At 34.9% G+C, this 24399-nt stretch overlaps 1 protein-coding gene across 1 annotated transcript in view; it reads right to left on the reverse strand.

Moving 5' to 3' along the window:
- so (SIX homeobox 1 protein sine oculis) overlaps positions 1-24399 on the reverse strand; it is an 89626-nt gene that overhangs the window by 47106 nt on the left and 18121 nt on the right. Inside the window, exons 2-3 of the mRNA XM_073957108.1 lie at positions 10289-10730; positions 94-304 (exon numbers count right to left, since the gene is read on the reverse strand). Of these exons, the coding sequence (XP_073813209.1) occupies positions 94-304; positions 10289-10630 (553 nt within the window). The 5' untranslated portion in view covers positions 10631-10730. The remainder of the gene's footprint in view (positions 1-93; positions 305-10288; positions 10731-24399) is intronic.

Raw genomic sequence — 24399 nt, forward strand, 5'->3', positions numbered from 1 at the left:
AATTACATATCAACACACATTTCATTGAAAGAAAAATATTACAAAATTTCATGTGCAATTCATTTAAATTTGAATTTTGAATTTAACACCCACCTTTCAGCCACAAATTTTGTAATTTTGAATGATTGTGAGGTGAGAATTGATGATGTTCTAACAATCGGTACAATTCTTTATATTGACCGCGATGGAATGCAACAACGGCCTTGGCTTTTAGCACAGATTCATTTAATTGCAATTTATCACATTGTGGCAATGACCATAGGAAACGGCCCAGTCTTTCAATATTACCAGCCTGCTGTAACACCTGTAAAGAACCAGAGAAAAAACAAAGAAATAGTGTGTAAGAGAGAGATGGTTTTTTGATATCATTAGAATTGAATAAATAATGTCAACTGAAAAAAATAAAATTAATGGCCCTACATTAAGTGGTTTTTAAATACAATGTAAAACTAAATGTTAATGGTTGATGGTTATCTAAGAGAGAAAAATGAAATAAATAAAGACCAATGAGGATGGATGAGCAATATTTATTTATATTTGTGTGCGAACTTTTAATTTAAGTGGCTAATTTTATTTAATTAACTATGTAGATGGGATGTATTTTCTTTATTTTTAAAGCATTACACTGTGCGGCACGAAAAATATTAACCATATTCTGACACCGCAGCGTGATATAAGACAAAAAATAAGAAGTCACGTGTTCCGACGATTTTCCGTGTTACTTTAAATTTCGCGGTTATGGGCTCCCAAATACCTGAGGCCTTGATGTCAAAAAGGATAATTTTTTAGGCTCATATCTTCTACACTGCTAAGAATTTTGGTTTACTCGTAGAAGCAAAGTTGTAGCTCTCGTCTTAAAGAATAATAATTGCGGACACTTAAAATACATCCAACCTCATCTTCAAGGTCAAAATCGTTAAGGTCAAATTTGCGTTATAGTTTTTTCTCGGATTTTGGTCTACAGATATCAAACCGATCAAAATTAAATCAAACATCCCTAAGATCTCGATAGACAACTTTCTAGAACATACAAACTCTGTAGAAATGGTTCAAAATAGCAAAACAAATGCGATTTTGATCCTCTTTTTTCGATTTCTGCTCCATAGAAACTAAACCATTTAAAATTCAAGAAAACAATCAACGAGACATGCATGTCACATAGTGGTGATTGTGTGTGTTCGAATCTTCGGCTTTCCTTTTTCAATTGCATCATTGGTCATTAAGCTCGATTCCAACGAGAAATTAATTAAAAAATAATATTAAAAATGAATAAAATCAGCTGAGCCAGGCTGGGGTTTGAACCCACGTCCTTCAAAAACACAAGAAAAAAGTTGTTGTCACGGCGTGTGAGCGTTCAGAGCCAAACTCATTACTTTCAAAGGCAGCGCCAAGCCTATTATTGTTGTAAAAAAAAAACAAAAAAATGAATTTGGAAGAAGAAAAGTTCAATGACAGAGAAGCCGCTCCACAGCCGATAGGTCTGAAGAGTCTCTGCCAAAAGCGAAACATGCATGTCAGAAATTAATTAAAAACGAGTAAAAAAGTGTCAGTCGGCTTTGCCGACAGAGGTATACCCTCAGCCAATGTGCATTGAAACTTTCATCTACGGACAGATAGAATGTATTTAGCGTCTCTTCAGAATTTTGTGGCCCTTTTTCAACATTTGAACTTGCCGACAAAAATGTGGATTAGGAATTAACACAAATGTTGAACTTTTGTGGGGGAGGTACCCTTAGGGAGGACCGATATGGGTCATTTTAGAAGTTAAACTAAATTTTGACAAAATATTAGGAGATCCAAAGTTTGGACCAAATTGGTTGCACCATTCAAGTGATATCGTCCTAACATTTTAGTGAAATTTTTTAAATATTGGGGTGAAGTACCTAAAGTTGGGGACCGGTATTGCCCCATGAAACTAAGTTTGGATAAAATATGACGAAGACCAAATGTTGTACCAAATCGGTAGAACAGTTCGAGAGCCACATATGGTGACATAGGGCTTTTTACACCTTTCGGGATGTTTTCCCAAGAAATATGGACCTGCTCCTGAAAAAACTTTTACCGTCGTAATGGAGGTAGCGAATGCAAATCGCTTCAACAAAAATCAAAGCGATTCGAGAGCAGGTCTTAAAGTGAACTTATCCGAAATTTTGTGTGGGATGTACGCAAAGGAGTGCACAAATTTAGTCCATATTCGAACCTGATCTATATCTGGTAGATATATTAGGATGTGCAGAGTATGGATTACATCAATCACTCCCGGATTGGATTACATCAGTCACTATCCGAAATTTTGTGTGGGAGGTACCCAAAGGAGTGCACAAATATAGTCCATATTCGAACCTGATCTATATCTGGTAGATATATTAAGATGTGCAGAGTATGGATTACATCAGTCACTCCCTTCAAGAGTTATGGTGCGCATATTTTTTCCGAAGATTTTTGAATTTTTGTGAGGGAGGTACCTGAAGGAGTGGACCGACATGGTTTATCTTCGAACTAAAACTATGTTTGGACAAAATGTTACGAAGTTCAAATTTTGGACCGAATTGGCACATCCGAATTGGCATTTATCTTGCGCTCCACCCACTACACACGGTGTCATAGGGGGTTTTTGCAACTTTCAGGCTATTTTCTCAGGAAGTATGGACTTGCCCCTTATGAAACTTGTACCGTCGTATGGGGAGCAGCGAATACAAGTTGCTACAACAAAAATCAAAGCGATTCGAGAGCAGGTCCTAAACTGCACTTTTCCGAAATTTTGTGTGGGAGGTACCAGAAGGAGTGGACCGATTGAGTCCATATTTAAACTTCATCTAAGTCTAGTAGAACTTTCACGATGTACAAATTGTGGGCCAAATCGGTTACTCCCTTCAAGAGTTATCGTGCGCAAAAATTTTCCGAACATTTTCGATTTTTTGTGGGGGAGGTACCGGAAGGAGTGGACCGATATAACTCATCTTCCAACTTAAACTAAGTTTGGGCAAAATATTACGAAGTTTTGAACCGAATCGGTTGTTCCGTTCGAGAGTTATCGTGCGCACCAGCCAGCCAGACAGACAGACGGACGGACATGGCTAAATCAACTCCAAATTGTCTGAATCACATTTTGTCCAAACATACGTGGGGTCTAAAACCATTATTTCGATGAGGCACATTTTGCCCGTATCAAAGTGTATATGCCCTCGTTAGCATAAATGCTGAGGGTATAATTAATATTATAAATTTACCTAAGATCTCAATAAACAACATTCTAGAACATATGAACATTCTAGGAACGGTCCTTCAACTTCAAAATTACATTAATTTTACCCATTTTTTTCCTGTTCAGGTCCGTACATAACAAACCATTGAAATTTCCATGAGTTTTCAACAGTTTCTTATTTCCAGACCTGAGCAGGAGGAAACGTTAACCATAATATAATTATTAGTGAATTTTGAGCTTGAAGGACCGTTTCTAGAATGTTCATATGTTCTAGAAAGTTGTTCACTGAGATCTAAGGTAAATTTTTGTAGTTGTTCTTGAATTTTGAACGGTTCGGTATCTATTGAACAGAATCGGAGAAAAAAACTATAAAAATCGACTATTTTCTACAGTTTTTTGCTATTTTGATCTTTAAGACCCGTTCATAGAGAGTTCGGATGTTCCTGAAAGTTAATCCAAAAATCATTTGTACATTATTGTGGTTGATTGTTTTCTTGAATTTTTAATGGTGTGTGTGTGGCTGCGTATGGCATTGATCATTTCTCACAGCAAATGTTTGCCAAAAATGCATTTTGTTTCGTTGGTGAATGAAACAACTCGGCAAATCATAGCCGAAGTACATTTCAGTAATCGTACGGTTTTCGTATTTTTGCATTGAACTGTTTTTGGTTTTGTTTTGTTTTGAGAGCAAAACGACTCTGAGAAACTGAAAAGTTTGTGACTTTGTGTGATTGGTACGGCGATCGTTTTGTTTGTTTGCGTTCATTGCATGAGGTTAAATCGATTTTATGTGTTCACAATTATTATTCTTTAAGACGAGAGCTACAACTTTGCTTCCACGAGTATATCAAAATTTTTAGCGGTTTAGAAGATATCTGCCTGACAAAATGATCCTTTTTGACATCAAGGCCTCAAGTTTTTGGGGCCCATAACCGCAAAATTCTAAGTAACAGCGAAAAACACCGGGACACGTGTCTTCTTATTTTTCGTCTTCTATCACGCTGCGGTGTCAGAATATGGCTAATTTTCTATGACCCAAAAAATTACACACAGTGTTATAGAAAGAGGGTGGAAAGGAAACAAAATTTTTAAAATTTGGTACAGAGAAATAAATAATTCGATGATATGACCAATAGCTTTGAAAAGTGATTACAATTTCCAGATTCATGCATATTATGAACGCTGTTCTTAAAGTGAAAAATGCTGGTTTCTATTGAGAGTTTTACTCTCTTTCTCACTCTCAAAAGAAACTACACCTTTTTCAGATGTAATTCGAATCATTTTAGTTGTAATTCGAGAATTCCATTTGTAATTCGTAACATTTTATTTGTAATTCGAGAATTCCATTTGTAATTCGAAACATTTAAATTGTAATTCGAATTATTCCATTTGAAATTCGAATTATTCTATTTGTAATTCGAATTATTCTATTTGTAATTTGAATTAAGCAAACCGAAATGGTTGAAGTTTGGCATTTGGTCTTCTATAGGGATATAAAACATTCCAAATGAGAATTATCAGTATAAGTCCACATTTTAATATAGCCTCTTCAGAAGGGTACCTACCGACATTCGTTATTTTGAAGATTGAGGTCTTAATATCCCATGATGGCTATACCGAAATGGCTAAAATTTGGATTATGAACTATCCACCTGCAATTTGTCGGTATATGTCCACGTCTTCATATAGTCCCCATAATATCCCATGATGGCTATCCCGAAATGGCTGAAATTTGGATGTATAAAACTTTCCACCTGAAATTTGTCGGTATAGGTCCACGTCTTCATATAGCCCCCATAGAACTGTACCTTCAGATTTTCGGTATTTTGAAGGTTGTGGCCTCAATATCAAACCGAAATTGATGGAATTTTGTATTTAGTTTCCGATGTGGTTATAAAGTATTACGGACGAGAACAATCACGATGGGTCAATGTTTTTATATAGCCCCCATAGAACGGTACCTCCCGATTTTCGGTAGTTTAAAGGTTTTAGCCTCATTATCACACCGAAATGGCTAGTATTTGGTATTTAGTCTTTGTTTGGGGTATAAAACTTTCCACAAAAAAGTTGTCGGTATATGCCTACGCCTTCACTTCACTCTTGAATCCACTTGAAATGAAAGGAGTTTACAACTTGGAAGTTTTTGCGGATTCTAAAAGCAAAATTGCGAAAACCTATAAAAACCCTAAAAATGTAAACTTGATCGCACTCCGACGATTTTTTTTGTTTTATGATTTTTATCATCTATGAACATTGTAGTTTCAGAATCCGCAAAAACTTCCCAGTTGTAAGTCGTTTCATTTAAAGTTTGTTCAATAGCACCGAGATTGGAGTTACAAAACTTTACTTCAAAAATTTATCGGCACATCGGCATATCGGTTTTAACCTCATTATCACACCGAAATGGCTGGTATTTGGTATTCCTTGGAGGTACAAAACTCTTCGTTTTGACATATCCCTCATAGAACGGAACGGCCCGATTTTCGGTATTTTTAAGGTTTTTGGCCACATTTTCTAACTGAATTAGCTTTAATCTCACATTTAAGGTTCCCAGTGGTCAGAAAACTGCACATAGGTCCATATTTTTGAATAGCGCCAACATAAGGGTACATCCCGATTTTTGCTATTTTGAGGATTTTAGCTTTTTTCATACAACAAGTAGAAAAGTATCAGCCGGCTTTGCCGACAGAGGTATACCCTCTGTGTGAAGTGAAACGTTCATCTATGGACAGATCGAGAACCGTATGAACTTGCCGACAAAAATATGGATTTGGATTAAATTTTAAAAGTGTTGCGGAGAAGGTACCTGAAGAAATCGAGCAAATTTTCAATTTTGGAAGTAGATCTTATTTTGGGATTAATTTTTTCGATAGATATCGCTCCCACCAGTCATTTCAATTGGTCGCGGTATAACTTGGAACTTTTGGACCACTGTGTCAGATAGCATGGACTTGCCCACGAAAAACATAATATAGCTTTAAACAGGACCAGAAGGAGTAGCTTTGGTATAAATTTTCAAATGATCTTCGAACAGACCCTAAACTGGACTTAAACAAAAATGTTGAACTTTTGTGGGTCATGTACCCTAAGGAGAATACCGATATGGACCATTTTCGAAGTTAAACTAAATTTGGACATAATATTAGGAGATTCAAAGTTCGGACCAAATCGGTTGCTCCGTTAATTTTATTCCACTTTTAAAGGAGAGCTAACGGAAGGAGTGGTCCTTCGATATGGTCCTTCGATTACGAATACCAAATTTTAGACCGAATCGGCTGATCCGTACGAGAGTTATTGTGCGCACAATATTAGCGAAAATTGTTGAACTTTTGTGGGGGAGGAACCCCACATCGCATGACATGCACTTGGAAACAAGGCAATACTAATAAGTGTTTAAAGGGCTGCTTTAATTCTGATCAACGAAGCATACTCAGTCTGCTTTGAACGTGATTGGGGTGACGGCGATTCTCCTCCGGACAGTCTGGCAAAATATATAAGGATGGAACATCTGTAGCGTCTTGCAAGCAGAGATTCCTTCCTGTCTCACAGGACCCTTGACTATATGAATGTCAAAATATCAGGCGGCCCAAAAGGCTATGAAGGCATGGACCACAAACTCCCGAGCTATTCTTGATTGGTGAACAGCTCGGTATGTTATACGAAGTATCGTTTCAGGACATAGTAAGATAATGAGAAACGAATTAGCAGTTGAACTAGCTTGGAGTGGCTCTAAGTCCATCGATTTACCAATTGTTGAAATACTGTTAGGTCACTGATGTGCTACTAAATTGGCAAATTTCTTGAGATCTACCTTGAAAAAGCTCACCGCGTATGACTTATGGAACCTAGTTGTAGAATATTCAAATCATTCTGGTCTATGATCTTCCACTCTATAAACATAATCCTTCTCTCACTCGATAAGTTAGGGATCAACATTATTGTGGAACTTATTACGGCTCACTGTAGGGTTAGATCTGTGACTTCAAAATGAGATAACAGTGACGTCGACTATTGTAGATTATAACGAGTGGATTCTCTCATTTTTTGGTTACCGGTAAAAATCGGTAAAATTAAGATGTACCCATGTGCTTTGACACATTTCGAGGTCCCTATCTCGGAACATGTTGGCTTTTTCTGGAAACAAATTGTGCTGGTGTAGTCAGGATTACCACGAGGACTAACCGCTATTAACATTTCAACAATGTATTTAAGTGCAACAGTGTTGAACTTTTGTGGAGGAGGTTCCTGAAGCAATGGTCAGACATAAACCGATAGTTATCATTCCCACCAACCACATTAGTTGATAACCCCAGAATTTTTTAGAGCTTTCAGCCCATTATACCAAAAGCATGGACAGATCGGATACTCTATTCCTAAATTATTGTGCTCATCAATCATTTTAGTAGGTGCCGACTAAGGGTTTTAAAGCTATGCTAAATTATCTTAGGAGGTACGGACTTGCGAACAAAAAAAATATTATTCGGTGAAAAATTCAAAACGATTCTCGAACAGCTTTTAAACGGCCTTTAAGCTAGCATTTGAAACTTTAGTGAAGGAGTTTCCCGTAGGATTTATCCAATATAGACCCTTATGCAACTTGATGTAGGTTAGCAATAACTATTTGCAAAGTTCACACAAGGAATACCTTCGCGAACAATGCTTAAACGGCATTTGATAAAAAAATTTTAAGGAATAATACGATGTGCGAATTTTAGAACAAATCAATTGCTCCCTTCGAAAGTTATCATTCACACCATTTTACAGGACAATTTTGAACTTTTGTGGGGGAGGTACCGGAAGGAGTGGACCGACATGGCCCATCTTTGGACTTAAACTAAGTTTGGGCAAAAAATTACGATACCCACAATTTGGTTCGAATCGGTTAATCCGTTCGAGAGTTATCGTGCGAACCAGCCAGAGGGACAGACAGAAAGACGGACGACATGGCTAAAACGACTCCAAATTGTCTGAAACTAATTTCGTGCAAACATACTTGGGGTCTAAAACCGTGTATATACTAGGGTGGAGCGATTTGAACACCTTATTGGGCCCTTCGCGTTTCTTATTCCTGGGTTGGAATGAGCAAAAAAGTCCACTAGACCATATGTCTAAGGTGAAAATCAAGCCTAACGATTTTGAAGTTTTTTATAAACTTTTTTTTGGATATTTTGGCATATAACAGTCAAACCATTGAGATTTTCGCTCCAACCCTAAGACGAAATTTGTAGCCAATACAATAGTTAAGAACTCTCTAGTTCATCGCAAATGCATTGGAACGCTCCGGCAGGCAGTTTCGGCCTTATGTATAAAAAACTTCAAGTCAAAATCGGGAGGCTCGATTTTCACCGTAGACATATCGACACCTCCAAATAATAGTATGCTAAGTCTAAAAAGTGAGTTTTGCAGGAGAAGCTCTCAATGTTTGGAAATTTTTTTGAACTTCAGTACTATGCTAAGTCAATATTTGTTTATAAATTCTGTTCGGATTGACCGATCATTACCAAAATTAGACAGAATTTAAGTTAAAGGACGTTCGACACCTCCAAATAATAGTTTGCTAATTCTGAAAAGCGAGTTTTGCAGGAGAAGCTCTAAAAGTTTGGAAATTTCTTTGACCTTCAGTACTATGCTAAGTAAATATTTGTTTATAACTTCTGTTCGGATTGTCCGATCATTACCAAAATTTGACAGAATTTAAGTTAAAGGACGTTAAATATAAAAATGTAAAGAACTTGAAAACATGCTAAGTCGACTTAGCATACTATTGTTTGGAGGCGTCGATATGGTCTAATGGACTTTTTTGTTCATTACAATCCTAGGAATCAGAATCCTTCCATACATATCGCCCCGGCCTAATATATACCCTTTCTAGCCTAAAGTCTTAGGGTATAATAAAAATAACTGAAATTGGGCGGATTTTGTAAGAAAATGTATTCAGGGACTATCGGAGCTGAAAATTTGGTTTATATTAGGAGCACATTTTCCAGGATTATCAAATTGAGAAAAGCTGATTTGTTAGACTATTTGTTGGGAATAATTTTTGAAAGTCTATGAAATCTTGAAAGTGGTAGTTTTGTAATAGTGTAACATCTGTTAGCTCTGGTAAAAATCGGGATTAATTATGAAATATATTATAAAGGACCAACAGATCTAGAAACTTTAATTTTAGGGATATTTTTCAATCAAAGAAAAGTGATTTATTTTCAAACCTCTTCAGGGATTATCAGAGGTGGATGCGATATATGTTAGAAGTATATTTTTAAGCACTATCAGAGTCTGTATAGTGGATTTATTAGACTATTTTCTCAAGGACTACCATCGGCAAAATGACGACTTTTCTTGGATATTTCTCTTTTTTTAAAAACCTAAAAACGAGAATTTATTTAAGAATATTTCTTCGAGATTTTTCAAAACCAGATACCAAATTTTTAAAATATATTTTTTGAAGGCTATCAATCCTAGTTTTGACATATAGGGCCCTATCGGAGCTATATCAAAATCCGATCCGATTTTCACATTTTTTGTAAGTTTCTTTTTTTAGCCACAACGATGAACTGGTAAAAAATGTTCGTAGATTGGACCATAAATGCGGATTTTAGATAATTTTCGTGAAAATTCACCCATACAAAATTACTATGGAAACAAAGATCCCTCTGGTGGCACGGGTAAACGTCAACTGATCGCCATAAAATGTCATATATATATATATATATATATATATATATATATATATATATATAAGGTTTTTGGGTCAAATAAAAAAATATTTCTAACATTAAAAAACATATTTTTTTTAATATTTATTGTCAAGGACTACCAGATCTAGAAAGTGGATTTTTCAGCATATGTTTCTAGCATCATCCGAGTTATGTATGAAGAAAACTTTTTCAAAGACAATTCAAGACATAAACATAACGTTTTTTTTCAAACCTATTTCTTTAAAACCTTTCAGTGCTAGACAAGTAAATATTTAAGAATATATTCCATCTTGGTAATTATTTTAAAACAAACCAATGTCCTCTTTCTAGGATTACCCATCATTCTTCAAAATATCACATTCAGTATCGCATTTCTTCAACTTACCTCACAAACACACGCCACTTGTTCCTGTGTAAAACCGAAACTGGGCAGAGATTCACGACCATTAGCGCCATTTGTGGCGCCTCCATTTGTACTACTGTTTTGGCTGGCCAGCAAATGGGCGGTACTGCCTCCACCGCCGCCACCAACTCCCGAGCTATTCGTTAGACTACCATTATGGGACAGCATATCCAAATTATTGTTGCTGGTACTGGTATTGTTGTTGTTCAAGCCCGCCGCCACTGTTAAAGCCGTTGGGCTATAGGGGGGAGTTTGACGTGAACTTAAAACTGCAGCATTTGCTGCAGCCAAGTCATAGAAATCAGTGGCGGGATGTTGTAACATGGTGATGTTGAAGATTTTGGCTTATAAATATTTACTTATTGAAAAATGCCAATAATTTTTTTCACGCAACTAATACATGATCGCTTTATTTTTTGCCAAACTGTAAAGAAAAGAAAATCGAATTTTTTATTAATTAAATAAATATTAAAATTATTTTTAGAGTTTCATTTTTTTTTTCATTTTTATTGATTAGAAAGAAAATAAAAAATAAATTTGAAAAAATATTATGTGGGCCATTTATTTCCAAAATGTCTCGTTGTTGTTGTTCCTTTTTCTTTTTTGTTATTGAAATAATTTGTTTTTAGACTTTGCGTGGGTATTTTGAAATGTGAAATTTTGCCCCCCTTGTTGTTGGCTTGTTTTTTATGGCATTTGTCCGTTTTTTTGTTATTTTGAAATATAATCGTATCGAATGGATAGCGAGCTAGCTTCTGGTTACGCATTTTCTCCTTGTGTTTTGGTTTTTCTTCCATTCTTTCTTCGAATGCTGCCACACCATACCGCACCGCACCATCATTCATTGATTGTGAAAACAAATCTTAAAATATCTTAAATCACTGCATGCGATACTCAAATCGCTACCACTCATATGTTGTACTCTACTCGATATTCTTCTTCACTGCCTTAATGTTATGTCTCGTCGTCACACGTTTTCCTCTTTACACTTCGAATCGAAATTTTTGCAGCAACATAATTGACTGTCCGAATAACCAAAACCATTTATTCTTCCACTATTTGCTTACGAAATTCTAAACAGATTTTTCATTTCTGTTCTCAATTTTCCTTGATCATTGCTATTTTGTTTCGATTTCTTGTTCTCCGTTCATTCTTTGTTTTGAAAATTTATACAACGCTGAAATTTCATCTCCCTACTGAGAAAACAAAAAGAAAATGAGAAGAAAACATGTGTTTATATGTATATGGATCAGATATACAAACAATGACAGTGGAACCTGGGGCAAAAAATATATATGTATATGGAGACCTTATTCCTAACAAAAACCTCATTTCAGGCTGGCTGAATAAAGGTTTCTATAGGAAATCCGCAATTCAACCAGGCTGAATAAAGATTTCCATATGAAATCATAAATTCAGCCTAAAGATTTCCATATGAAATCATAAATTCAGCCTGGCTGAATAAAGGTTGCCATAAGAAATCATTAATTTCCATAGGAAATCTTTAATTCAGCCTGGCTGAATAAAGGTTTCCATAGGAAATCTTTAATTCAGCCTGGCTGAATAAAGGTTTCCATAGGAAATCTTTAATTCAGCCTGGCTGAATAAAGGTTTCCATAGGAAATCTTTAATTCAGCCTGGCTGAATAAAGGTTTCCATAGGAAATCTTTAATTCAGCCTGGCTGAATAAAGGTTTCCATAGGAAATCTTTAATTCAGCCTGGCTGAATAAAGGTTTCCATAGGAAATCTTTAATTCAGCCTGGCTGAATAAAGGTTTCCATAGGAAATCTTTAATTCAGCCTGGCTGAATAAAGGTTTCCATAGGAAATCTTTAATTCAGCCTGGCTGAATAAAGGTTTCCATAGGAAATCTTTAATTCAGCCTGGCTGAATAAAGGTTTCCATAGGAAATCTTTAATTCAGCCTGGCTGAATAAAGGTTTCCACAGGAAATCTTTAATTCAGCCTGGCTGAATAAAGTTTTCCATAGGAAATCTTTAATTCAACCTGGCTGAATAAAGGTTTCCATAGGAAATCTTTAATTCAGCCTGGCTGAATAAAGGTTTCCATAGGAAATCTTTAATTCAGCCTGGCTGAATAAAGGTTTCCATAGGAAATCTTTAATTCAGCCTGGCTGAATAAAGGTTTCCATAGGAAATCTTTAATTCAGCCTGGCTGAATAAAGGTTTCCATAGGAAATCTTTAATTCAGCCTGGCTGAATAAAGGTTTCCATAGGAAATCTTTAATTCAGCCTGGCTGAATAAAGGTTTCCATAGGAAATCTTTAATTCAGCCTGGCTGAATAAAGGTTTCCATAGGAAATCTTTAATTCAGCCTGGCTGAATAAAGGTTTCCATAGGAAATCTTGTATTCAGACTGGCTGAATAAAGGTTTCCATAGGAAATCTTTAATTCAGCCTGGCTGAATAAAGGTTTCCATAGGAAATCTTTAATTCAGCCTGGCTGAATAAAGGTTTCCATAGTTCCATAGGAAATCTTTAATTCAGCCTGGCTGAATAAAAGTTTCCATAGGAAATCTTTAATTCAGCCTGGCTGAATAAAGGTTTCCATAGGAAATCTTTAATTCAGCCTGGCTGAATAAAGGTTTCCATAGGAAATCTTTAATTCAGCCTGGCTGAATAAAGGTTTCCATAGGAAATCTTTAATTCAGCCTGGCTGAATAAAGGTTTCCACAGGAAATCTTTAATTCAGCCTGGCTGAATAAAGGTTTCCATAGGAAATCTTTAATTCAGCCTGGCTGAATAAAGGTTTCCATAGGAAATCTTTAATTCAGCCTGGCTGAATAAAGGTTTCCATAGGAAATCTTTAATTCAGCCTGGCTGAATAAAGGTTTCCATAGGAAATCTTTAATTCAGCCTGGCTGAATAAAGGTTTCCATAGGAAATCTTTAATTCAGCCTGGCTGAATAAAGGTTTCCATAGGAAATCTTTAATTCAGCCTGGCTGAATAAAGGTTTCCATAGGAAATCTTTAATTCAGCCTGGCTGAATAAAGGTTTCCATAGGAAATCTTTAATTCAGCCTGGCTGAATAAAGGTTTCCATAGGAAATCTTTAATTCAGCCTGGCTGAATAAAGGTTTCCATAGGAAATCTTTAATTCAGCCTGGCTGAATAAAGGTTTCCATAGGAAATCTTTAATTCAGCCTGGCTGAATAAAGGTTTCCATAGGAAATCTTTAATTCAGCCTGGCTGAATAAAGGTTTCCATAGGAAATCTTTAATTCAGCCTGGCTGAATAAAGGTTTCCATAGGAAATCTTTAATTCAGCCTGGCTGAATAAAGGTTTCCATAGGAAATCTTTAATTCAGCCTGGCTGAATAAAGGTTTCCATAGGAAATCTTTAATTCAGCCTGGCTGAATAAAGGTTTCCATAGGAAATCTTTAATTCAGCCTGGCTGAATAAAGGTTTCCATAGGAAATCTTTAATTCAGCCTGGCTGAATAAAGGTTTCCATAGGAAATCTTTAATTCAGCCTGGCTGAATAAAGGTTTCCATAGGAAATCTTTAATTCAGCCTGGCTGAATAAAGGTTTCCATAGGAAATCTTTAATTCAGCCTGGCTGAATAAAGGTTTCCATAGGAAATCTTTAATTCAGCCTGGCTGAATAAAGGTTTCCATAGGAAATCTTTAATTCAGCCTGGCTGAATAAAGGTTTCCATAGAAAATCTTTAATTCAGCCTGGCTGAATAAAGGTTTCCATAGGAAATCTTTAATTCAGCCTGGCTGAATAAAGGTTTCCATAGGAAATCTTTAATTCAGCCTGGCTGAATAAAGGTTTCCATAGGAAATCTTTAATTCAGCCTGGCTGAATAAAGGTTTCCATAGGAAATCTTTAATTCAGCCTGGCTGAATAGAGGTTTCCATAGGAAATCTTTAATTCAGCCTGGCTGAATAAAGGTTTCCATAGGAAATCTTTAATTCAGCCTGGCTGAATAAAGGTTTCCATAGGAAATCTTTAATTCAGCCTGGCTGAATAAAGGTTTCCATAGGAAATCTTTAATTCAGCCTGGCTGAATAAAGGTTTCCATAGGAAATCTTTAATTCAGCCTGGCTGAATAAAGGTTTCCATATGAAATCTTTAATTCAGCCTGGCTGAATAAAGGTTTCCATAGGAAATCTTTAATTCAGCCTGGCTGAATAAAGGTTTCCATAGGAAATCTTTAATTCAGCCTGGCTGAATAAAGGTTTCCATAGGAAATCTTTAATTCAGCCTGGCTGAATAAAGGTTTCCATAGGAAATCTTTAATTCAGGAAATCTTTAATTTTCCATAGAAAACCCTTCAATTCAGCTTAGTTACATACATATTTACACGGCGATCATATATGAATTAAATTTCATATTAAGGTTTGTTGTTGTTGTTTTATAAAATTTTAATTGTATCCGCCAAAGTGGTTTAATGGCTCAAAAACTTTTTAGCACGAGCTATACTTGTTTTAATTTTTGACGAATATTATGCAAAAAAGAAAAAAATTGTGTATAGAAGAAATATTAGTTTACATATATATTAGGGTGGTTCTTTATAATACCTTTGTTGTATAGAAGAAATATGGTCAAATCAAACGAGTTCTAAGAGCAAAATAGTGTACTGTAAATTTCTAAAAATAGATATTGTTGAATTAATCCACAAAGTTGTCTGGCACAAATATATGGTTGAAATAACAATATATATGTTTAAATAGTAACAAAATGCCATTTCGTTCTTAAAATATGTTTGCTCTGACCATATCGATTCTCAGCATATGTCAAGCAGATCTGTAGGTTATGGGAGATCCTCCATAAAACTGAGTTCAAACAACGGAGCCATTGTCGCTTACAGGGTCGGTTCCAAGGCAACTATGACCTTTGGTTGAAGTGGTAACTTTGAAAATCTTAAATATATTTTTAAGAGCAATAATAAGACCTCAAATAATTAATTATTTTGTTATTCTTTCCAAGCCACCCTAAGTTATTCCACATTTTGCATATCCAAATACGCACTAAGAGAATAACAGACACATAAAACAACAAGTAAATTTGATCTCCTTCGGATCACATTGCTTGCTGTTCTGATGTTTTTTTGCATTTAACCAGTAAACCATACAACCCGATAGTCAGACCCCATGCCCATCAACCAGCCAGTCGGCCAGCCAAAACCAAACATCAATATCTTCTAACATACAACCCAAAATGTGTAGTCATTGAAACTACATGTGTAGAGGAGATATACAAATGAGACTGCCTAGTCTGTATGTCCGTCCGTCTGTCCCTAGCGCAGTATCGAATATTTCATCGCCTCTTTAGATACGAAACAATTTTTTCTAGAGTTTTTAATTTTTATTTTTTTGCTTTGTAGATTTTGGTTTTTGTATTCTGTGTGTGCCTTCTTCGTCTTATTTTTCAACACAACACCGCCGCCGCATGCTGCCATGTATTTTGAGATGGGGTGTAATTTTAGAATTCTTAGTAATATGGTATGATTTTGATTTTGTTGCTTTTTCAAAAAAAAAGAGAACAACATTTTCAAAATAATAAAAAATAAGAGAAAAATCAGGAGAAAAAGAAAGACTTTTTAAAGAAAATAATAATTAAAATATTAAAATAATTTTTTTACTCATGTAGATGAAAATTGGATTATGTTGGGTGACATTAACATGTTTCGAATATCTTTGTTTGGTATACCCCGTGAAATGAAACACCTACTTGAGTTTCTGAAAATATTTTCAAATATTATAATTACTTGTGCAAATTTATTGTTTTATTTAGAAAATTATTGTACAATTGTGGGTGAATTGGTGATAAGATTTGTACATCTCTTTTTGTCATACACAACGTGTAACAAAACCCCTATTTAAGTGTCTGAAAATATTTTAAAATATTCGAAAATTTTTAACTGTTTGTGCAAATTTATTGTTTTATTTAGTGCAAGGTATCATGTCTATCTATGTACCTTTAAAGGGGACACGATTGTTTAAACAAAACTGAGTGCAACGTTCTTTCGTTGCCACATGTTCTCGAGATATTAAGATGGGTGTCTTAAAAACAAATGAGAGGACACAATAATTGTTAAGGCTACCATTGACTCGAACATTTTCTTCTTAATGCAAAGAAAGAATCTGGTCAGAGCAAACATGTTTTGAAAGAAAAATGGGGCTATTTAACTATATATGTTAAAACAATACATATATGGTTGAAGCAACAATCATGTCAGGCTATACATTGTGAGTTAAGGTATTTGTTTTTAATTTTAATTTTGGCTTAACGGGTTTGTTAATAAGCAAAATTGCCGCATATGGAGTGAGACCAATCCGCAAGAGACCCTACAGACTCCATTACACCCAGAAAAATGCACCGTATGGTGCGGTTTTCACGCTGGTGGCATCATCGGACCTTATTTCTTCAAAAATGAGGCCGGAGCTCGCGTTACGGTCAATGGAGATCGTTACCGCACCATGTTTGAAAATATGGTTGACATTGATCCGGAGGAGATGTGGTTTCAACAGGATGGCGCTACGTGCCATACGGCGAACGCAACCATCGACTTATTGAAATCAAAATTTGGCGATAAGTTTATTTCGAGAAGTGGACCTGTCAATTGGCCTCCAAGGTCGTGCGATTTGACACCTCTCGATTATTTCCTGTGGGGCTACGTGAAGTCACTGGTTTATGCTGATAAACCAGCAACAATTGATGCCTTGGAGGCCAGCATTGTTCGTGTTATTCGTGACATACGGCCAGCAGTGCTCGAAAAAGTGGCCAAAAATTGGACGTCCAGAATGCACTTCGTCAAGAACAGCCGCGGTGTCCATATGCCCGAAATCATTTTCAAATGTTAATGTCACGTATTGATCTTTCGAATAAAAATTTAATTTTTTACAATTTAATTATTACAATTTAATTTTTTGTGTTATTTTTTACAATTTCAAGTTCTATCGGGCTTAAAAAAACACCCTTTACAACTAAATTTCATGTTACTTTCATGCATCGACTCGAAAAAAGAACAAAACAAATTTATTCAAAAAATATTTGGGTATTTTGTTGGCAAACTTGATGTATATATTTTCTTGATATATATTGTAAATACATATTTCTTTTATTCTTTATACTGAAACTTGATGGAGAATATTTTTGTCTTTGACGTCTTCTATCTAGAATGAAGATTTGTGGCACAAACCATAATAAACTCAGATAAAGTACAACATTAACCCTAAAACGTGATTTTACTTTTGGTAGATTCCTGGCGTTTAGGTACGATTTAGAGTTTTGGTGTATTCGGGGACCTATAGTAAAATTTTATGACAAATAATTTTGTAGAATATTTTAATCTGATACGATCACATTTTAAATGAGTTTTTAAATGTTTTTGAAAAAAGGGACCAAAAAGATCCGTTTAGTGACCCGCATGAGGGTTAATTTTTTCCATAAAAATATACCTCGCATTGTTGTCTGTAATATTGCCAAAGACACTTTATACCTAAAATGCACGGATTCCAAGGAATCTGATGTCGAATATTTCAAAACCTGTAGAAATGGGCGGAACTTGCCACGCCTATTTTGGTTACTTTCCGACGCCGATACAAGTGTCTTCTTTTTTTCGGTCCTCTTTCATTTTATATTTTTTCATAATTTTTATATTTTTTCATAATTGATATTTTATTATTATTATTTCTTATTTATTTATTTTTATAAGTTTATAAGTCTTTTATTTTTATAATTTTATTGTTTTATAATGCATTATTTTTATTATTTTACTTTTTTATTTTTATAATTTTTTATTTGTATTTTTTATTTTATAACTACGTTTTATTATACTGTAATTTTTAATTTTTTTAAATTGGCATTACTATTACTTCTTTTATTTTTCATTATTTTTTATTATAATTTTTATTAAATTAGCATTTTTCGTAATATTTTATTCATAATAAATTCTTTAATTATTTGTTATTATATTCATATTTTTTGTATAAATTTGTATTTATTTTATTATTCGTTGATATACAATTTTACATTTTATTATTTTTTATGTTTTTTTATTTTATATATTTTTATATTTATAAATATTTTATTTTTATACTGTTGTTTATTTTTTATTGCTTTTTCAACAACAACACATTGTTCCACAACATCCCATACGGGACAAGGGAGACTTCTCTCATATCAATGAGTGCACCCCGATTCATATTTAGCTCAATGATATGGGACCTACCGTTTATCACCGAGTCCGAACGGCGTGTCCTAAGACACCACTTATAGAGAAGTTTTTCAAGGCTGAAATACTCAGGAAATGTCGCCAACATTACTGAGGGGTATTTTGCCACCGTTGAAAAATGTTTGGTGTTGCCTGGCCGGGGAATCGAACCACCGACCTTCTGCGTGCAAGGCGGGCGTGCATACCATTGCACCACGGTGGCACCCAAATTGCTTTTTCATTATATATTATTATTGTTATTATGATTATTTTATATTTTTATTTTATATATTTTTTGTTTATTATTATGTGATTTAATTTATTCTTTATAACTATTATTCTCATCTCATAACGCTTTAAAAATGCTACAGCATTATTTATTAATTTTTTTTTTTTGTTTGTTATAATTTTTTATATTATAAATATTTTGTTTTTTATTTTTATAATTTTTGTATCATTTATTTCTATTTTATACCCCATCTATTATCCTTGTGTTTAGCATTTTATTTTTTCAACAAACTATTTCACCAACAAGGCTGTAATCTAATGTTCGGTGTGGGTGGTTATTTAATTAGATGACTTTTTAAATACATATTTGAAATTTTTGAAAACAAAAATCTTTTTGCAGATGAGAAATAGGATTCACAGCAAAGATAAAGATTTAACAAATGAACATTGAAATAAGGAGAAAAGATCAGTATTAAATTTACTCAGCCAGGCTGAATTGCATTTTTTGCCATGGAAAACCTTATTAAGCCAAGCTGAATTGACGGATTCCTATGGAAAACCTTATTCAGCCAGGTTGAAGTGACGGTTGCCTATGGAGAACCTTATTCATCCAGGCTGAATAAAAGTTTTCCTATGAATGAAATTTGTATTTGTCATATTGGATATGGAGAGGCTTCTAAATTTATATCTTTTTTATCAAGTTTGTTTTAAAATAGATTCAAAATGTTTTAATTATTAATTATAAAACAAATATTTAAATTATATTAAAAATTAAACATTTTTATTATTATTGCCCATAAAACACCACGACTCAAAAGCTTTATTAGCATTTCAACAATAAATTCAAATCTCGCTTTCTCAACAAAATCATAACATCCTCCCACTGTGTAAAGACAATTTCAAACAAATAAAAAATTTTGATTTCAAATTTTCAAAATTCACTGCATGGCATGCAAATTTTTATGGGCTATTACGACAAACAAACAAAAAAACGATATGTATCTACGTATGCATGTCTGTACATATAAATTCCATAATTTAATTGATTTTCTGTTTTATAATGTCTATAATACTGAACTTTGGGGGGTAAAATACCTTGCTTAGCCTGTTTGTTTATAAAGTGTTTTTGTATTTGCTTGTTAGAAAACTATGTTTGAATTGTCTATAAATCTGTCAAAATGTCGACATGCCATAATAATATTCGTTTTTCGGTTGGGCAGTCTTTAACTTATTGTTGGCAGGCAGTTTGGGTTAATTAAAACTTCAATTTTATTGGATGCTAATTTCTTTAGTAAGAGCGTTTTGTGGAAAAGCAAAATGTGTTTTCCTGGTGTGATGAGAAGAGGAGAAAAATAAAAATTATTTTTGTAACATAACTGATAGAGTCATCTCAAGATATACACTGAAAACTAAGTTTAATGGAATGGGCTCAAAGGTATTTGTATTAAATTCATAGGTATATTTCTGGTATTTCAATAGATTTTATTTACTATTTACTATTTTCATATCATAGTTCTCAAATAGATGCTTTAATTTTAGTATTCATCGCTGATAATTTTGTGTCTGGCATTTTTATGGACATTTGTCTAAAATCCAAAATTAGCTCTTCATAAATTAATTATTTAATTTCCCCACAAAATTCAATGGAAATTAACCTTTGTTTTGTGTTAAAAACCTTCAAATTTTAATATAATTAACCCCTCACATCTTCCTGCAATTTTTTTCAAATTATTTTTTTTTTACTTTTTCCACAGACATTTCAAGAATTTTATGCGTAAAATTAATGATTTTCATACAACAAATCAACAGGCAGTGAGCCAGCACACCATGCAATCCTCGCCGTACGAAACATCAAATTTATAGTCGGAAAAGAAAAAAAAAATACGAATAAAAAATCACCACACCAAACTTGCGACAAATTTGCAAAACACGCATTCTAAAGAACAACAACTCTTAAGGTCCAATACATAAGCAAAAAAAAAAAAAATAAAATGTTTTTTATTGTGAAAATTTTCATTCATTAAACGGTTCTTTGGTTGGGCGTTTTGATTTTTTTTTTGTGGTTTTAATGTTGTGGTAGGGTAGAGTGGGGCGGGGAAAGAAATACCAAAATCAAAGAAAACCCCCACTGCATAACTTAACTTTTATTTTTGGGCCAAGAGAGTCTGCGACGTCAGAGAACTGCAATGAAAAATATCTTTGAAAAAACTACAAAAGTTTGGTATGGCAATTAACCATACCATGCCTACCCGTACCATACGGGAAAGAACCTAAGACAAATTATAATAACAGCCACGCCAGCCAACAACAGCAACAATGTGGTGTCCAAAAAAACAAAGTCCCCCCCAAACAACATCAACAGATTCACAGTCATCATCAGACACGGTGACACAAACTAATCGTATGCAACGCATTGACTATTTATCACACACTCACCAAAAAGAGTCACTATGGTTTTACAGAAGAGAGGAGGAGAGGCAAGGAGTTATCAACTCAGTAGCATCAACTCTGTTGATACTCTGATACTCTCGGCGTTAGTGTTGTTCATAAAGAATACATTCATGATCTTCACTGCAAAGGGCTATAAACAACACAGTGGGTTGGAAATACTTGTTTGGGATTTAATTGTCAATCTTTTAATAAAAATTGAAAATAAATTTTAGGCGTTTGAGGTGGTAGGTATCATATATTAAAGGTCACGTAGCTGTCGTAGTAGACAACTACACATGTACTTCACTCCGAGACCTTGTGGTCCATTGTGTTCACTCTAATAGTGCTCTAGTATTTGCGTCCTTGCTACCCCAGTGAAAATGGTGAGTATTGGCGTCCCATCCTAGTATTTAGAGGCATATGCTACCCATTTATCTTACGAACCTCTCCACATCTTGACCTTGTAGATCAGTGCTTTCACAGGAAGATCCTCCGTAATATCTCCTTCGCTTATCTCCGTTGAATATGACGAAGGTGGTTTAGTTGTCATCGCTTATCGGAGCAACCCTTTTTTGTATAAATACGACTCTTGGACTAATCAAGAACCTGATTTGGCGGTTTTACAGTTTTTGCGGGTTTACAGTTTCAAAATAAAACTCGAAAGTCGACAAATAGTCGATTATAACCGATTTTCTGCGGTTATGAAAAAGTCGAAAGTAGAGTTTTAAGACAACTGGAATAATCGCCAGACCGAAAAATCGCATTTTTAGTTTTAGACCAAAATCGAAAAGTCGATTATTGCTTTTTATTACCTATCCCTAGTACACCCTCTTCTCCTCAGCCAACCGATTTGGTGAGCTAGTTGAGACGGTGGGAAATATATAGGCCAACATTTTAATCGTGGTTTTATCCTCAATAGCGCCCTGTCTCGGTAGTCTAACTCTATCGGTTTCAACAGATGAACGGTCCTTGTGCGTGATTCTGGTTTCAAGGGATTAGCTGTGTCCATTGAAACCGAGGCCAGTTTCCGATGAATACGGACACAGGAATGACTATGTTGTCGAGTTCGTCAGCGGTTAATCTGTCTTCGGTCCTAATTATACCACTGAGAGACCGAATCAACCCAAACGAGAAATAAGAGGAGTACAAATTTGTATGAGTCGGATCTTAACGGCTATGATCACGCATTAAAAATCTGTCAAATCCGAAAAGGAAAAGTAAGATCGCAATCACGTTCGATAATGTTATACCCAAGTCCCGCGAAGGTAGCACCATTCTTTTGCCGGCAATTTCTTAAGCGCCCCAAAGCTTAAAAACGGTGTAAAAGCAGCCAAAGTCTCAGCAGCCGTCGGCCTTGAAGGTCTCGCAAGTAAGCCTCTAAAACATCTACGAGATGTTCTCTACCTTGCCCGCGAGTTCAACCTCTGCATTCGAACACTATAGATTTCAGATATACGAAAACTAGGTAAAATTATGCCTTTGCCTAAACCTGGGAAATCAGTCCACCTACCGTCCAATAATCCTTCTATAACTGGTTATGAAAATTCTCGAAGCACTACTACTTCCATCCTTCACGGAACATTTACAACTTTCCTATTATCAACATGGTTTCGCTTTGTCAGAAGCAGAACAACAGGTGGTCCTTTGCGATGTTCAGATATCTCACAGAGGACTGGAAGGCTTCTGCAATGTTGGTGACCGGAAAATTTTTAGTGAAGGAGTGGTAGCGCTTCGAGAACAGCAGCAGACCCCACAAACGCTCTACTTTAGTGGCAGTTTGCCATTCCACACTCCTAAAAGACATAAAGGAGACCTCTCTCCCAAATACATTGAAGAGATAGATGACAAACTATATGGCTGAAAGACTGTCACATAACATATCTAACACCTGAGTCGGTATGGCCACATACAAAATTTAATGCCGATCGCAACGATTAACCTCTATTTAAATTTTAAGACGATCCGAGAAGTGACCTTGTATTGGATTATAGTTAGAGTTTCTGGTCGGGAATTCCCGACCCGGGATTTCCCGGGAATTCTCGATTTTTTTCGGACGGGATTTCCCGGGAAAATTTTTTTAAATTCCCGGGAATACGGGTATTTGTATTTTTCATATATAAGTCTTATCTTATTTGTCTTATAGTTATTTAATGTTGAAAATATAGTGGAATAGCGATTATTCATCCACCGATAATTCGTAATTCCCGATCATTTGTAACAAACTTAGGGTCTATAGTAAAAATCGCGATAATTCGTGTAAAATACATATATTTTGGTCCTCTCAATAATTATTATTTTTTTTCTGGAAGTCGAAGTCTGTATAAACTCACTTAAATCTGAACTTTTTGGAGCCATTTCCTTGTTTTTCTAGTCCATATTTTTATTAATGGCATTCTTGAAGTATATTAATTTGCTAATCTGTGATCGATTCGAATCTTTGTTTTCTCCAAAATTATGGTAAAAACTGTATACTGTGTAAGTGACAAATTGTGTATATTAGGAATGAATGACAGTAATAACTATAGTATATATGTTTATATATCTATATCTTTGATGCCACCGTGGTACAATTGCGAAGCTTTGTACACAAAAGGCCAACCTTGTAAAAATCCTTTATCAACGGATTTATTCTATGATCGACACGCCCTTCGAACCATAAAAAGAACGCCCCATATCATTGACCTAAAAAAATAGAGTCGCACAGCAATCTTTGATATGAAGGAAACCTTTGCGAGGATGGTCGTGGGAAACAGCAATTTATATAATCTCCGCAAATTAGTCAGGAAGAATTGGTTGGCTTGACCAGCTGCCATATAAAATGTATTGGAACTTTCAAGATTTTGGCGCATCGTTGTTAATATTGTTCCAAAGAGATAACTAATGATGCAACTACAAATATAAAATATAAGGAGTATTTATTTCCTTTATGTTTGCTCTCTGTCACATCTATGCCCCACGAACTCGATTTCTCATAGTCCCGGGAATTCCCGGGTTCCCGGGAATGAGAAATTTTTATTCCCGATTTCCCGGGAATGGAAAAAAGTCGGGAATTCCCAAACTATAATTTATAGTGCAAAAGTGTTGATCTTTTGTGCAGAAGGCAGGTGAAGGAATTTACCGACATTGCCCGACCAGCCAATTGATCAACTCCTACGTTCTTAGAGCTTTTGGGTCATTATGTCAGGGAGCATGGATTTGGCCACCAACAAATTTTATCAAAATCACAACGACTATAAAATGAAATGTTCAAAAT

Source organism: Musca autumnalis, unplaced genomic scaffold (genome assembly GCF_047663935.1).
Source record: "Musca autumnalis isolate F117 unplaced genomic scaffold, ASM4766393v1 scaffold_5, whole genome shotgun sequence".
Classification (NCBI taxonomy): Eukaryota; Metazoa; Arthropoda; class Insecta; order Diptera; family Muscidae; genus Musca; species Musca autumnalis.